Here is a 12,648-nt window from a genome sequence, read left to right on the forward strand (position 1 = left end):
AGCTTTCACCACCAAACTAAGGTGATCCTGTTCACCAGTGTACAACACAGGACAGAGAAGTTGGACTTAAACTCCACTAATAGTGATTTAAGTTTTAATTAGTTTTGCTACATTTCCTCTGTAGCCGTTTTCAGACGCCCAGCTTAAAGCAAGGGGCAGAGCTGTAGAAGCAGACCGTGCTGCCTCAGTGTAAGTTCTTGGGGGAGAAGAGTGAGTTTGATCGGGGGCTATTCCTGGTTCTGGTCCTGCGTGTGGGTGTATTAGGAGGGTCGGGTTTATCCCCGCAGGCAGGGAGGCCTTGGCCTGTAGCTGAACCTCACACTCTGACGGCTGGTGTTGACCTGAACTGCGCCCCCCGTGGTTCACCTCCCCTTCAAAAGACCACATATAATCCCTCCTGCACATTTTTTTTTACAGAAGAACCACAAAACACCTGAGGAGGAAAGGGCACGTAGACGCTGTTCTGACACATGCACACAAATATGACAGAAAAGAGAAAAAACAGAGGAATTTCTTTCGGATTTATTTCACCCGTGTGGTGAATAGAAAAATAGGATGAAGACAAAACATTTGAAGGGAAATCTAGAGACCATTTTTTAATTCATTGCTTGTTGGTTTAAAAAAAATCCATAACAAAATCAAAACATTTGCATTAAGAGCTTTGTGCCATTCTTTTCCCTGCAACCAAGAGAGAACCAAGTAGAAGTATCTTTGGAATCCATCTGAAGGGCTAATTATAATACATATCATAATCTGCTTTATCTACTACATCAAAAGTCCTATAAATATTTTTTCCTCATTTATATGCTGGAGTAGCATTCAAGATTGGAGCGTCTTAATATTACACTTAAAAAAATGGCAGAACAAAAGTATGAACATAAGTACCACCAAAGTTCAGCAAGTCACATTTTTCAGTAAAGAAAACCTTATTCGTGCAACTACATTTAACAAAAAGTAAAAGTACCACGTATGTAACCTTCAGGATATTTTCATCTTAAGCATGATTCTGTACAATTTTGCATGTTTTTCCTACCTCCCACAGTAGTCAACACAAGCGTACAATGACATAAGCCGTACACACCTTTTCCATTTCTCCGACATACAGTATTTGAAGTCTTTGTATGTCAGGAAATGACAGCTCCACCTAGACCCCATCATGTGAGGCACAAGCCTAGCATTCCCCTGTTGGACCAGTCTTTTCTCTGAGACTATTAATGCAAAAAACAAGAAGCAGACACACTGTGAAACATGGTTCCAATTCCACACATCCGCTCATCTTTGGTATTGGGACAGTGGAATGCATAGTTGCAGTGATAAAGAGGGAGCTGGTCAGATCTGTGGCTGCTCAGCATATATGCTTCGAGCTCCAGCCTCTAAAAAGACAGCTCCACGCTGCTGTTTGGCTTCCGGAAACGAGGGAGCGGAGGGAAGCGAGGGAGAGAAAAGAAGAGAGGCGTCTCCTTTTAATTCCTGGGTTCTGCAGGGCTTGTGGTGAGAGCAGAGATACAGACCAGAGAAAGAAAGTGAGTTAGCAGAGCTTCCTCCAGCCCAGGAAGGAAGGAAGAGTTTCCGCTAGCGTCTGACTGTCTGACTTGCAAGAATGTCGCATTTGTGGCAGGGCTTCGCTCCTTTTTTTGGCAGGCTGTCTGTGACCAGCTGTCGACTTTTCCTCCTTTTTCTCTTCCTCTGTTCCTCTGTTGCCTCACGTGTCCCCCATCCAACCCAGTTTCTTTGGATTCTGCTCGACTACAGCCGCTGCAGACAGACTCAGACTGATTGGTTCGCCGGCTGTGGTTCATATTGTCCAGTTGTCCTTTTATTCCAGTCCAATGTTTTCCCATAAAATTCAGCATTAAGCTCCCAAGGTGGGGGGAGTCTAGTAAAGAGAATCTAGGAGTCTATCTGGTTGAGTTCACCCTCCTCACCCCTGCCTCTTAGCACCTACGAAGGTGTTTTGGCCTCGTACCTTCCCGCCACCGTGGAGCTGTTACCGTTTTCCTGCTTGGGGGAGGAGCACGCTGGAATGGGACCACTGTAAGGAGAGGAGCTGCTGCTGGTGGAGGTGGGTCTGTGGGGTAGGGACAGAGGGAGGGGCAGGGGAGTGTCCCGATCCCGGTCTGTGGGGCGCAGAGCGGCAGAAGGCGGAAAAGGGAACGCCAGGGGGAATCCAGTCATGTAGAAAAGCCTGCCGACACGACGCGCCACCTGGGGAGACGAGACCGTAAGACTGTCAGTACATTCTGTCGAGTATCAGGTAATAGACTTATGTTATAAACTTTATGGTAAAGAGAGAGAGAGAGAGAGCAGACACAGAGGCTGCAGTCTGCTGAGCAGGCTAGTTTAAGGGATAATAAGCTATGCTACACTAGCAGTTTGTTGTGGGCCTACGGACAGAAACACACACTCAGACACAGTTTTACTCCCAAGTCCACTTGATCAAACACACACGCTGGTCTGTGGTGTGTGTACCTGTGAGCGGATCTTGAGCGCAGGCCCCAGCTTTAGTCCCATGGTGCTGAGCAGGTGCTCCTCAGTGAGCAGCGGTAATGTCTCTCCATCAATGGCCTGCTCCCGAAACACCTGGCGAAGACACAGCCGCTTCAGCCACAGGACCCAACACACACACACACAGAAACACACTCGAAACACAAACCTGTACGTTCATTCACACAACCGACAAAACAGTGACTCCATTCCAAAATGTTACATTCCAATTTTGAGAAGAAGAAAAAAACATTTTACTATAGAGAATCCACTTGTGGAGAAAATGTTGATAAACGAATCATCTCAGTGGCCGAAGAAATCTGTTCCTGGCCTGAGTCTTAATCTATTTAATAAATCCAGAAATCTCTGTCTGTCTGTATGTGGCTTGTATATCTCGAGAACCGTTCATCTTAATGGCCTCAGACTTGGCATTTGTATTATTCAGGGAAACAAGGAATTGCAGTGTTGAATTTGGTGCGATTAAGACACATGATCCGTTTAATAATAATAAACGTTTATCAAACAGCCCTCTGCAGGCTGGGACTCATCAACGCAAGTGACGTTGTTGACCACGACAACAGTGTGTTCACGACAACTGGTTCTCCATACTACTGAGTCAAGTTTCACTAAACTTTGAATAAACAGGTAACTTGCTGCGGCTCAGTCACTTTAAAGGTTTCAGTTTCACCACAGACTGAGTAAACAGCCCATTCTAAACAGGCAGGTTTAGAATGGGCTGCACTAGTGTTAGAGATGAAAGGGACCATTTCCACTGTATTTGTCCATGAAATATATATTTCTGAAGATAAAGCTATTTTCTACTGAGATGAATTGTTTAGAATTAGAGTCAATTTTACTTTCGAATGACTACAACGATTTTAAATGACTTAATGACTGAACACATCATCATGTAAGTATCGTATCTTTCTCAAAAGCCGGATGTTTCATTTTGGAACAATATAACTGCACACAAATACACATGTCATTCACACAAGCTACAGGTGTACATGCTCCGCTAACTCGCCCTCATTCACACAAAGCCCACAAGAATGGCTGCAGTTGTGAACGTGACCATTCATGTCTTCACACATTCACAATAAACTGCTGCTGTGCTTGGTTTAGTGTTTCTATCTTCATCAATGAGATGCTTGAAATGCTAGAACTCGGTCACTAATCTACAGTCAGCCTGCCCCTGGCCTCCATCTCCTCCTCTCTCTCTCTCCCTCCCTCCCTCCCTCCCTCCCACCCATCCAAGTACTCACCTGTGTGTATTCAGCACATCCGGCCAGGCTGCTTATGAAGCCGCACACGTCCTCCACACTCCACTTGCTGATGTCCTCCGCAGGGTTTGCCGTTGCCGAGTCCTCCCCATCCATGAAAAGACCTCCCATGGAGCCTGAAAGAGCAGCAGTGGGTGAAAATGATGTGTCAATGTAAACTCTGGCTACAAAGCTGCTATTGAGACCGAGGATCCTGCTTCTGTTCCACATTTGTGCTGATGCGGAACACCAAAATTGCAAGCTTAGACCGAGTCCTGTGTTTGGAAATGTTTTTGAACTGCACTTTAGAAAAAACTGGACCCAAAAAAAGGTTTTAAGCAAAATGAGTTTGAAAAGGAGAACGAGTAATTCCATAAAAGGTTAAAAATGAAGATTTTTTTCCGAGACCAACATGAACAGAAGGAATTCAATTTTTAAAATATAAAAGAGAATATCAACTGTATGATGAAACCTGTTATTTGTTCATTTCACACTTACACTTTTCATTGACAACCAAACAGCTGAGGATTATGGATAAATTGACAAATATGCCGACGTCTACTGACCAGATTTTAATTTGTATTATGATAAAATCAAGTTTAAGGTTGTTTGCAGAAAGTATGTTAAGTGTTGTGTCTGCAGTTATTATGTACATGAACAAGAACAAGAACACAGACCCCCCCCCCCCCCCCCCCTTTTTTTTTGCCCACGTGGCTGTTCTGCTGGTGGTGTGCATGAGGGTCACACCGGGGTCAGAGGCAGGGCCCCTAACAGGGAGAGGTCTCCACACTGGAGACACGCAAACAGAGGGTGACACTAATGGGTTTCACATGTCAGTATTCAGCCGCGCGCGCGTGTGTGTGCGTGCGTGCGTGTTGGAGTATCTTACCCGTGTGAAAGTAAGGGTTGGCGTAGGGGAACCCAAAGGGGAACGACTGGGCGTGAAGAGCAGGCAGCGGTGGCATGAACCCAGGGGGCAGGTGGTACTTGACGTCAGCCTTACCCAGTCCAGGGGTGAAGAGGTGACGACTGGGTGATTCTGTACCTACTGAGCTACAGGGGGCGCTCAGCCTGCCTGAGCTCTCTCCCGGCTCCTTGGCATTTTCACATGCTCCCTTGCTGCCAGTGTCTTTACCCCCGTCCCTCTCTCTGTCCCTGGGTTTACTCGTTGACTTGGCAGCGGCACTCTCCTGCCTCTCCGTGTACATCTCTGTCTCGCTGTCTGAGTCCTTCATCTCCTCATCCTGCACCTCCCTCTCTCTCTCCCTTCCTCGGTCCTCTCTTCCACCTGTGTGGTCCCCAGCACGGAACTGTATCTGGGGGCCTCGGCGGAGGGCCTTCCTGGAGTCAGCATCTGGCCCAGCGGCGGAGCTCTGTGCCTGGTTGTCTTTGGGTGTGGAGGATGCCCCTGGTTGTTGCTGCTGGTGGCTGAGTGCTAGAAGGGGCGTGGCAGCCCCGTGGCGGAGCACCAGCATTGCGTTTGAACGGCGGGCCAGTTCCTCGCGGAGAGGGTGGCCCTCTGGGATGTCGTGCAGGCTCCGCAGGGCAGGATGGTCAAGGGGCAGGCCATGAGGTAGAGCTCCCAGAGAGTCGGAGCCCAGTAGACGCTGCTGCTGTTGTCGCTGGTGAAGACTTTCCAACTCCTTCTGTCTCAGCAGCTCTGCTGACATCTCAAGTCTGAGGCAGTAAAACACATCAGGACTTTAACACCCATGCCAACGGTTTCAAATTGTCAAATTATTTCACATATTGATTTAATAGCTGTGTATTAAAACATTTTGATGTATCCAGAAGTTTGCCTTTGAAACTATTTAGAATGTGAAACTTTAATGTGACAAAGCCACCACATCTCAAAACTTTGAGCTGTTGTCACAGTTATTATTATACATGGCTTTTATAATCATCCTGTGACATTAAAACACACACCTGGCCAGATTCTGCTTCCTCAACATCTCCTGTTGCCGAGCAAACATCTCAGCTTGAGCTGGTTGGAGGAAACCATACCCTATGAAAGAAACAAGAAAATACATGCACACCAGTAAGCACAAATAAAAATCCCAATTATTAGAAATGCTAATGAAATGGTACAAATATATGAACACAAACATTTAAAGTGACTTAAGTTACCAAGAAGTTTGGTTTTGAGTTTTGTGCTCTGGTACATTTCCCTCTTGTCCGGGCAAATGCGAAAATACATTTTTCTTTTGTGCGTATTAACTATTCAGCTTTGGCGTCACTGATGACTCACCAGGGGCCTGGCAAAGAGCAGAAGGCATGCCCAGGAACGGAGGCCGCAGGTGAGGTCCTAAGGCAATGTGAGGGGCCGTCGGAGGCGACAGTAGGGGCGGCGGGTGGGACAGATCTCTGCAGACACAAATATACAAAGACATCATTAAGCCGAAGTTGGATTTTACTGAATATGTTAAAAAGGAAAAAAGAAGAGAGGAGGTATGTATAATGCATGATGGTTTAATGAATAGTTTTAATAATTTTGTTTCTCTTCCCAGTGCGTCTCAGCTCCGTCGTTGTGAGTGTGCGCTGCCACACACCAATGTATGCAGTGTATTTTTATCAGTGGAGCTCCAGAGGCCCCCATGTCGCCCCAGTGCCTCATCAGTCTTGCCACGCCACAACAAGCGCCGCTGGCCATTGCTGTACCCTGGACTGCAGCCTTTCCTTCCCCTGCCGCCTCACACACACACAATATATACACAGATAGACACATACACACAACTCTAGACCCACACACATAATGAGAGCTGAATGCACAATGCCAGTGTGTCATGCTCCGACAGCTGGGGCGGCCCCTGTGTCTTGACCGGGGCCATGGGCTGGAGGACCTTCTAATTAACACTCATCCCTCCTCTCTCTTCTCTCCCCTTTTTACACCCTTCTCCCTGCTTCCCTCCCTCTCTCCCTCTGGGCTGCATTGAAGCTGGTGAAAAGATGGAGCGTCCTGCAACGTCTGCTTCTGAAAAGGCCTCTCCATTATTTGCTTCGTCTTTTGTCCTCCTTAAGGGGGAAAGGCGCCTCTCACCTTGCTCCCTCTCTTGTTCTGACTAACCCATCTTTCTTTTTTTTTTTACTCCAGTCTCTCTACTTCTCTCTGACCTCTAAATATCTGTCTTGTTCATGTCTTTCTTTTCCTCCACTTTAATTTCTTTCACCTCTCCATATTTCTCTTTCCCCTCTTCATTACTCCATTTCATCCCATCTCTTTATCCCAGCTCCTTTACATTTCTTTCTCTTTCTCTCCCACGTCTCTGTAGTCCCATCTCTCTTTCGATCCCTTGAGATTTGCACATCTTCATGGCCACAGGATTTGGACTTGATGATGATGACAATGATTATGCTTGCCGGACACTAAGCATCTCCAGCAGCAGTTGACTCCAGGGCCTATCTGAGCTCACTCTCCAGCTTCCCATCCACACCTCTTCCTCTTCCCTCTGCTCTCCCTCTCTTGTTTTTTCTCCCCCTGAGTTGCTGCTGTCACACCTCAGCTGTGTGCTACTGCCACCACACAAAAGCATACATGGGAAACAAGCTGAGGAAAACAACAAAATCAAAACCAACACTGGGACGCATGCAACCGCAAATATTGTTTTGCAACCATGTTCAAATTAGCTAGCGCCTGCATGTCTCCCACCTCACTAAATGACGAGGGAGAAGGAGGGAGAGAGAGGGAGGAATTGCAAAGAGGGAGGGCACACATTGGAGTGTGGAGGTGTGTGTGTGTGTGTGTGTGTGTGTGTTGGGGGGGTTGAAGCCAGTACTGAGAGGGGGAGGGGGTGAAAACCATTCATCGATCGCCTCCGCCGCTGAAATGTTAATGCTAATCGTATAACCGCTCTCTCCGGCGGTGCCTCGCACTCCAGTGGCAGCTCCAATTAATCTTGCTGCGGCGCGTGACCCCAGAGCCGTGAGCCGGGGCCCTGCTAGCCGCTGCTTATGTAATTACACCGCCCAGTGTGTAATCACCTGGCCTAATCCCTCTGGGCTAGCAATTAGCCTCGCGACGCACAGTTCCACTAGGCTACGCTGAGGCGCCCACAAAACTCCCATCCACCCTGCAATGGCTCCCGCATGCCAAACACCCATCATCCCCCTCCTCTCTTCTGATATTCCATCTCTTTCTTCCCTCTCCTTACACACTGCCTACCATTGCCTGGCGTTAGCCCGCAGATGAATAACGGTCAATTAAAGCTGCATGACTGGGGCTGCCAGGCGTCTGCGCCACCATAATTAGGCCTAATCACGGGGAGTGAGAGAGACGGAGGGAGGGAGAGAGAGAGAGAGAGTTTGTGTCTGACACTCCCTTCCTCCATCTCTCCCTCTTTTCCTCTTTTTATAGGAGGCAATTTTGAGGGAGGAGTGGCAGACATTAGTTGTTTTGCTCTTAGGCTCTGTGTGTGTATTTGTGTGTGTGTGTGTGTGTGTTTTTCTTTTTGCCTTATCTCTGCATTTTGTTGGCAAACCACAAACATGCTATAAAAAGACGAGGCAAAAACACTCACCTAGTTTTTACATGAGACTGAAAATGGGCAGATTCACGAATGCGAGGTGGGTTCATAATCATGAAAACTATATCACAGGAAGCCCCCCCTCCCCACTTTTCTCTCCTCTCTCTCTCTCTTTCTCTCTCTCTCTCTCCCTCCTCTTCTTCTGCCTGCAGTGAGGCCAGGGGCTCCTGGGGAATTCACTGTTGTGTGACGACCTGTCAGAGTGGCGACAGCGATGTGTGTGTAAATGTGTATGTGCCTGCGTGCATGCGTGTGCGTGCGACAGGGCTGCCCTTAATGATGGGAGCGTGGGGGGATTAGGAGCGCCGCGCGGCCGCCTTCGGCTCCTTCTCCGCAGGAACACATTTACACAGGAAGCTCATTAAAATGGATGAGGCTCCCTCCATGCTCATTCTCTCTTTCTCTCCCTCTCTCTCTATCTCTCTCCCACCCTCCATCTCGCTCACTCTCTCTCTGTCCCTTCTTTCCCCATCGCTATCTTACACTCTGTGGATCTCCTCACTCCCTATTTTTGTACATCTCTCTCTCCGTCATTTTGTCCTCTCACCCTCTCCCCTCCCAGTTTTAACCTCCCATGTTTTCCACTTCCTCTTTCTCCCCCTTTTCTTTTTACTTTTCTCCATCCCTCCCCTATTTGCCTTGCAGATGCTCGGTGAGCTTAGTGCCATTTAAGGCCAGACAAATGGAGCACCAGGCTCTAAGCCCATCGAGCGGCCCTAATGATTTGTTTTTAACAATGGGCCCTAATGGGCCCCAGATAATCAATGATGAGGGGTCGATGGAAAGGTGAGCCATGGAGAGCGCTAGAGAGGGGTGAACATCTGTCTCTAACTCACTTCCTCACTCATCTTTTCATTTTGTACGTTTTTTACCTTTTCTCGCCAATTATCTTGATTTTAATTTCCTCTTCACTTTGCATTAATTTCACTCACGTCTCTTTTTTTTGCACTTTCCGTATGTTTTATCGGGAGTGGGTAATCTCAATACATGAGATTGGCACAACACCATATTGTTGTAAACCACAGTAACATCAGTGATACAGGGTAATACGGCCAATAATGCAGTCTATTCAGTACCCAAACTTGGAGTCTGGGATTTATCCAGGCCTGTCATGTTTTGCACAATAAACTGTCCAGAGAGTAGTACTGTACAAGAAGGACTCAAAGTTGGAAACTCTTTTCCAGAAATGTTTAATCCATATGCATTAAGATCTCCCTTAGTAGGATGTAAAGGGAACTACCTAAAACATGAAAAAACGAATATGAATAGGTCTCAAACTTTTGGCCCTATAATGAATGTGCATGTGAGAAAATGCATTTTTTGTATCACTAATTCTTTGCCTTTTCTTTCTGCTTGCATTCTATAATTTGGACATAAAACAAATTCTCAAATAACATATTGGGGGTTAAAGGGTTAAAGAGGAAGCAGGGGGTGGTAGAGGGGGATCGAGTGAGGTGGAGATGGATGGATGGATGGATGGATGGATAGATGGATGGATGGATGGATGGATGGTTGAGGCCTGGTTAACTCGCACCAATCCTGTGTGGCTAATTACACTGCGTGCTGTCAGTGAACGGCCACAGCTCACTGACTACATTCACACTGCACCACTGGCCACACACGCACAAATTAGCAGACATATTCACATAAACAAACCCAGATCAGTCCGCATAGATGAGCACGCATGCAGATGGCCAGCTTGGAAAATGGACAAACACAAACGAACAATCGCCCCCCCATCCTCGCCTAAACACACACACATACACACAATATATACACCCCCACAGCCTACCAGAGCTGCACCACACAGCGCCTGGCCGTTCTGCTTCCTGCTTATATCCCCGCCCCTACCCCTCACCCCACCATCCCCCTCTCTCTGTCTCTCACTGTCTCACACACACACACACACGCCCTCCCTCCCCCCTGCTGCTGCACCGCCGGCCCATTATCGATCCCCCGCCTCTCCCCGCGCCACATAAATAATCGACAAGCAATTACCCGCCCACTCCCGCTGCCCCCGGCTTTGTTTGGGAGGCGCAGGGGCCAGTGCTGGGGGGGAGAGGAGGGAGGAAGAGCCAGGGATGCAGGCGTGCAGCTCCACAGTGGTAGCCAAGAGGTTATTGGATCCTTAGTTTAGCCATGAATTTGGAGACACACACTCACACACACAATACAGCACATTGAAAAAGCCAAAAAACAAGATCAGATCTTGTAATAGGAATGTGTGTAAGAATGGGAAGAAAAGTGCAGTGGTGTTGGGATGTGAGCGGCCTTCCTGTGTGTGTGTGTGTGTTTGTGTGTGTGGAGATGTGGGTGTTGGGCTTTATTAATGATTAATAACACTGGTATTGCAAACAGAGCATGGTTGCAGTTTCAATAGCTATCTATGACACGCTGACATTGACATTAAAGCAAAGCGTGTGTTTGCATCCGTAACGTACCTGTCGGCATAATGTGCATCCCGGTGCTGCGGCAGACCCTGCTTGCGTCTCTGGCTGGATGAGGAAGAGCTGCCCGCCGAGGGGAGGTGAGCTTCTAAGGCCACTGGATTCCTCACTGCTGCGGCCAGCGCCTCCTGACGAGCACGCAGCATGTCTGAATTGGGAGGAAAATAGGGAAAGCGCAGTGAAGGGAGAGAGACAGGAAGATAGGGGTTGACAAGACAGAGATGATGCAGGATGAATAGTTGTGGCAGAGAGGAAAGAAAAAGGAGAGAGAAAAGGGAAGGGATAAAAACAAATTAGAATTCACGTCTCCACAAGATACTAAAAGAAACTTTAGAGGCAATTTAAGACAGAAAATCCAACCGCCAGCATAGTTGATGGCTTCTGTTAAGTGTGTTGCACATTAGCTGTAAGTAAACATTAGTTTTTTTAAGGAAAGCAGAGGAAGTGAAGAACACTTCAAAAAGTTGTTTATTGTACTGTAGCGCTGGATGTGAGGTGTAGTTTGCACATGGCAAATAAAAACACCAATAAGTTATTTTAAAAACCCCAATTGGCTCATTCCACATTAATAATGAAAGTGATGGCGATGCATTTTCTAATCCCCATTTTACGCCCATGTACGTGTACAGGCACATGCATGTAAGCACTCACACCGGACAAAGATAAACAGAGCTGACGTTTTGGCAGAGCTGTACGAAATGAGGACATCACATTGAAATCCACGTGTCGAGGTGTGGAAGTGAGCTGACCACTTTCATGCACATGTGAGGAAATAAAGAGGTTGATGCAGAAAATAGAAAATTAAATTAATATGGTGTATTTGAGATTTTTTCAAAAAGAAATAATTCTGACAGCAGTTGGGTTTTTGTACAATCGAAGCAAATAAAAAGCAACTTCACACATCAGGTGTGAAACCTTTGAAACATCCCTGCCTTCATCACCATCATCCCACATTCTCCGTCAATCTCAGCCTGCCCTCCTCCCTCAAACTTCTGCCCTCCACCACTCGCCTCATTCCATCTTTCTCTGTCTCCGCTTGTCCCCTCTCTCCTAGCCACCTCGGCTCTCCCTCTTGCCGTCGCAGGAGAAGGAGACACCAGGAGACACGGCTTCTAATGAGAGAAAAATCCATCCTGCTCTCTCTCTGCCTCAATCTATCTACACACCCACCTCCTCCACACGCACACGCACACACTTTTTTAATTAGACAGATCCCTCAGGAGCTCGGGGCCATTTCCGCCGCCGGTGCGGGTGTGATGTGTGTCTGTGTGATTTAGGTGCTTGCGTATGCGTGCCTGACTGTGTGTTTCTGTGTGTGCTGAAGCAGCTGAGCGGGCGCCGGGGTGGGGGGGTGAAGCGACAGATATTAATGCGGCCTAGCTCCGGTGTATCGATCTGTTTGCTGCGCCAGGCCGCAGGGGACTTGGCTGGCGGCAGACAAGGGTGTTTGTGTCTGTGTGTGTATGTGTGTGTGAGAGGAGGGAGGAAGAGAGATAAGGGAAGGATCAGAGGGAACTGGAGACCAAGAGTGCGCGCGCTCACACACACACACACACACACACACACACACACACACACACACACACACACACACACACACACACACACACAGTCTGTTGTACACTTGCATACATGGAGTTTGGGGTGACAGGGAGGAGGCGTTGACCTCTAAGAGTTGTGGTCACAATCCCACCTCACCAATTATTTTGTATGTCTGGTTCAGTTAAAGGGGCCCTCCGGTGATTTAGTGTTGCACTTCCAAAAAGTTTGGACACTTCCAAGAGACAAATTTGAAAAAGAATGAACAATCAATGCAGCGGAGCCTGAAATATTCAGGCTACATCGCGGCCAAAAAAATGAAGGAAGAAACCGGGTCAAGCTCCAAGAACACTGGATCTTACACTTCCCATAATGCCGATCAATAGTGTCTTAGACGAG

The 12,648-nt window shown here is 47.6% G+C and overlaps 1 protein-coding gene across 11 annotated transcripts in view; it reads right to left on the reverse strand.

Moving 5' to 3' along the window:
- Positions 1-507: 507 nt before the first annotated feature.
- The window catches only part of samd11 (sterile alpha motif domain containing 11), an 86,077-nt gene continuing 73,936 nt past the window's right edge, over positions 508-12,648 (reverse strand). For 9 of the 11 annotated variants that reach the window (XM_069525988.1, XM_069525985.1, XM_069525980.1 and 6 more), the window contains 7 exons: positions 10,705-10,858; positions 5,992-6,107; positions 5,670-5,748; positions 4,633-5,420; positions 3,747-3,880; positions 2,470-2,580; positions 508-2,205 (listed from right to left, as the gene is read on the reverse strand). In XM_069525988.1, coding sequence (XP_069382089.1) covers positions 1,942-2,205; positions 2,470-2,580; positions 3,747-3,880; positions 4,633-5,420; positions 5,670-5,748; positions 5,992-6,107; positions 10,705-10,858 — 1,646 coding nt within the window. In that variant the 3' untranslated portion in view covers positions 508-1,941. The remainder of the gene's footprint in view (positions 2,206-2,469; positions 2,581-3,746; positions 3,881-4,632; positions 5,421-5,669; positions 5,749-5,991; positions 6,108-10,704; positions 10,859-12,648) is intronic. The other 2 variants (XM_069525981.1, XM_069525982.1) reach the window with 1 other exon arrangement.

This window comes from Paralichthys olivaceus, chromosome 6 (assembly GCF_024713975.1).
Source record: "Paralichthys olivaceus isolate ysfri-2021 chromosome 6, ASM2471397v2, whole genome shotgun sequence".
Lineage (NCBI taxonomy): Eukaryota > Metazoa > Chordata > Actinopteri > Pleuronectiformes > Paralichthyidae > Paralichthys > Paralichthys olivaceus.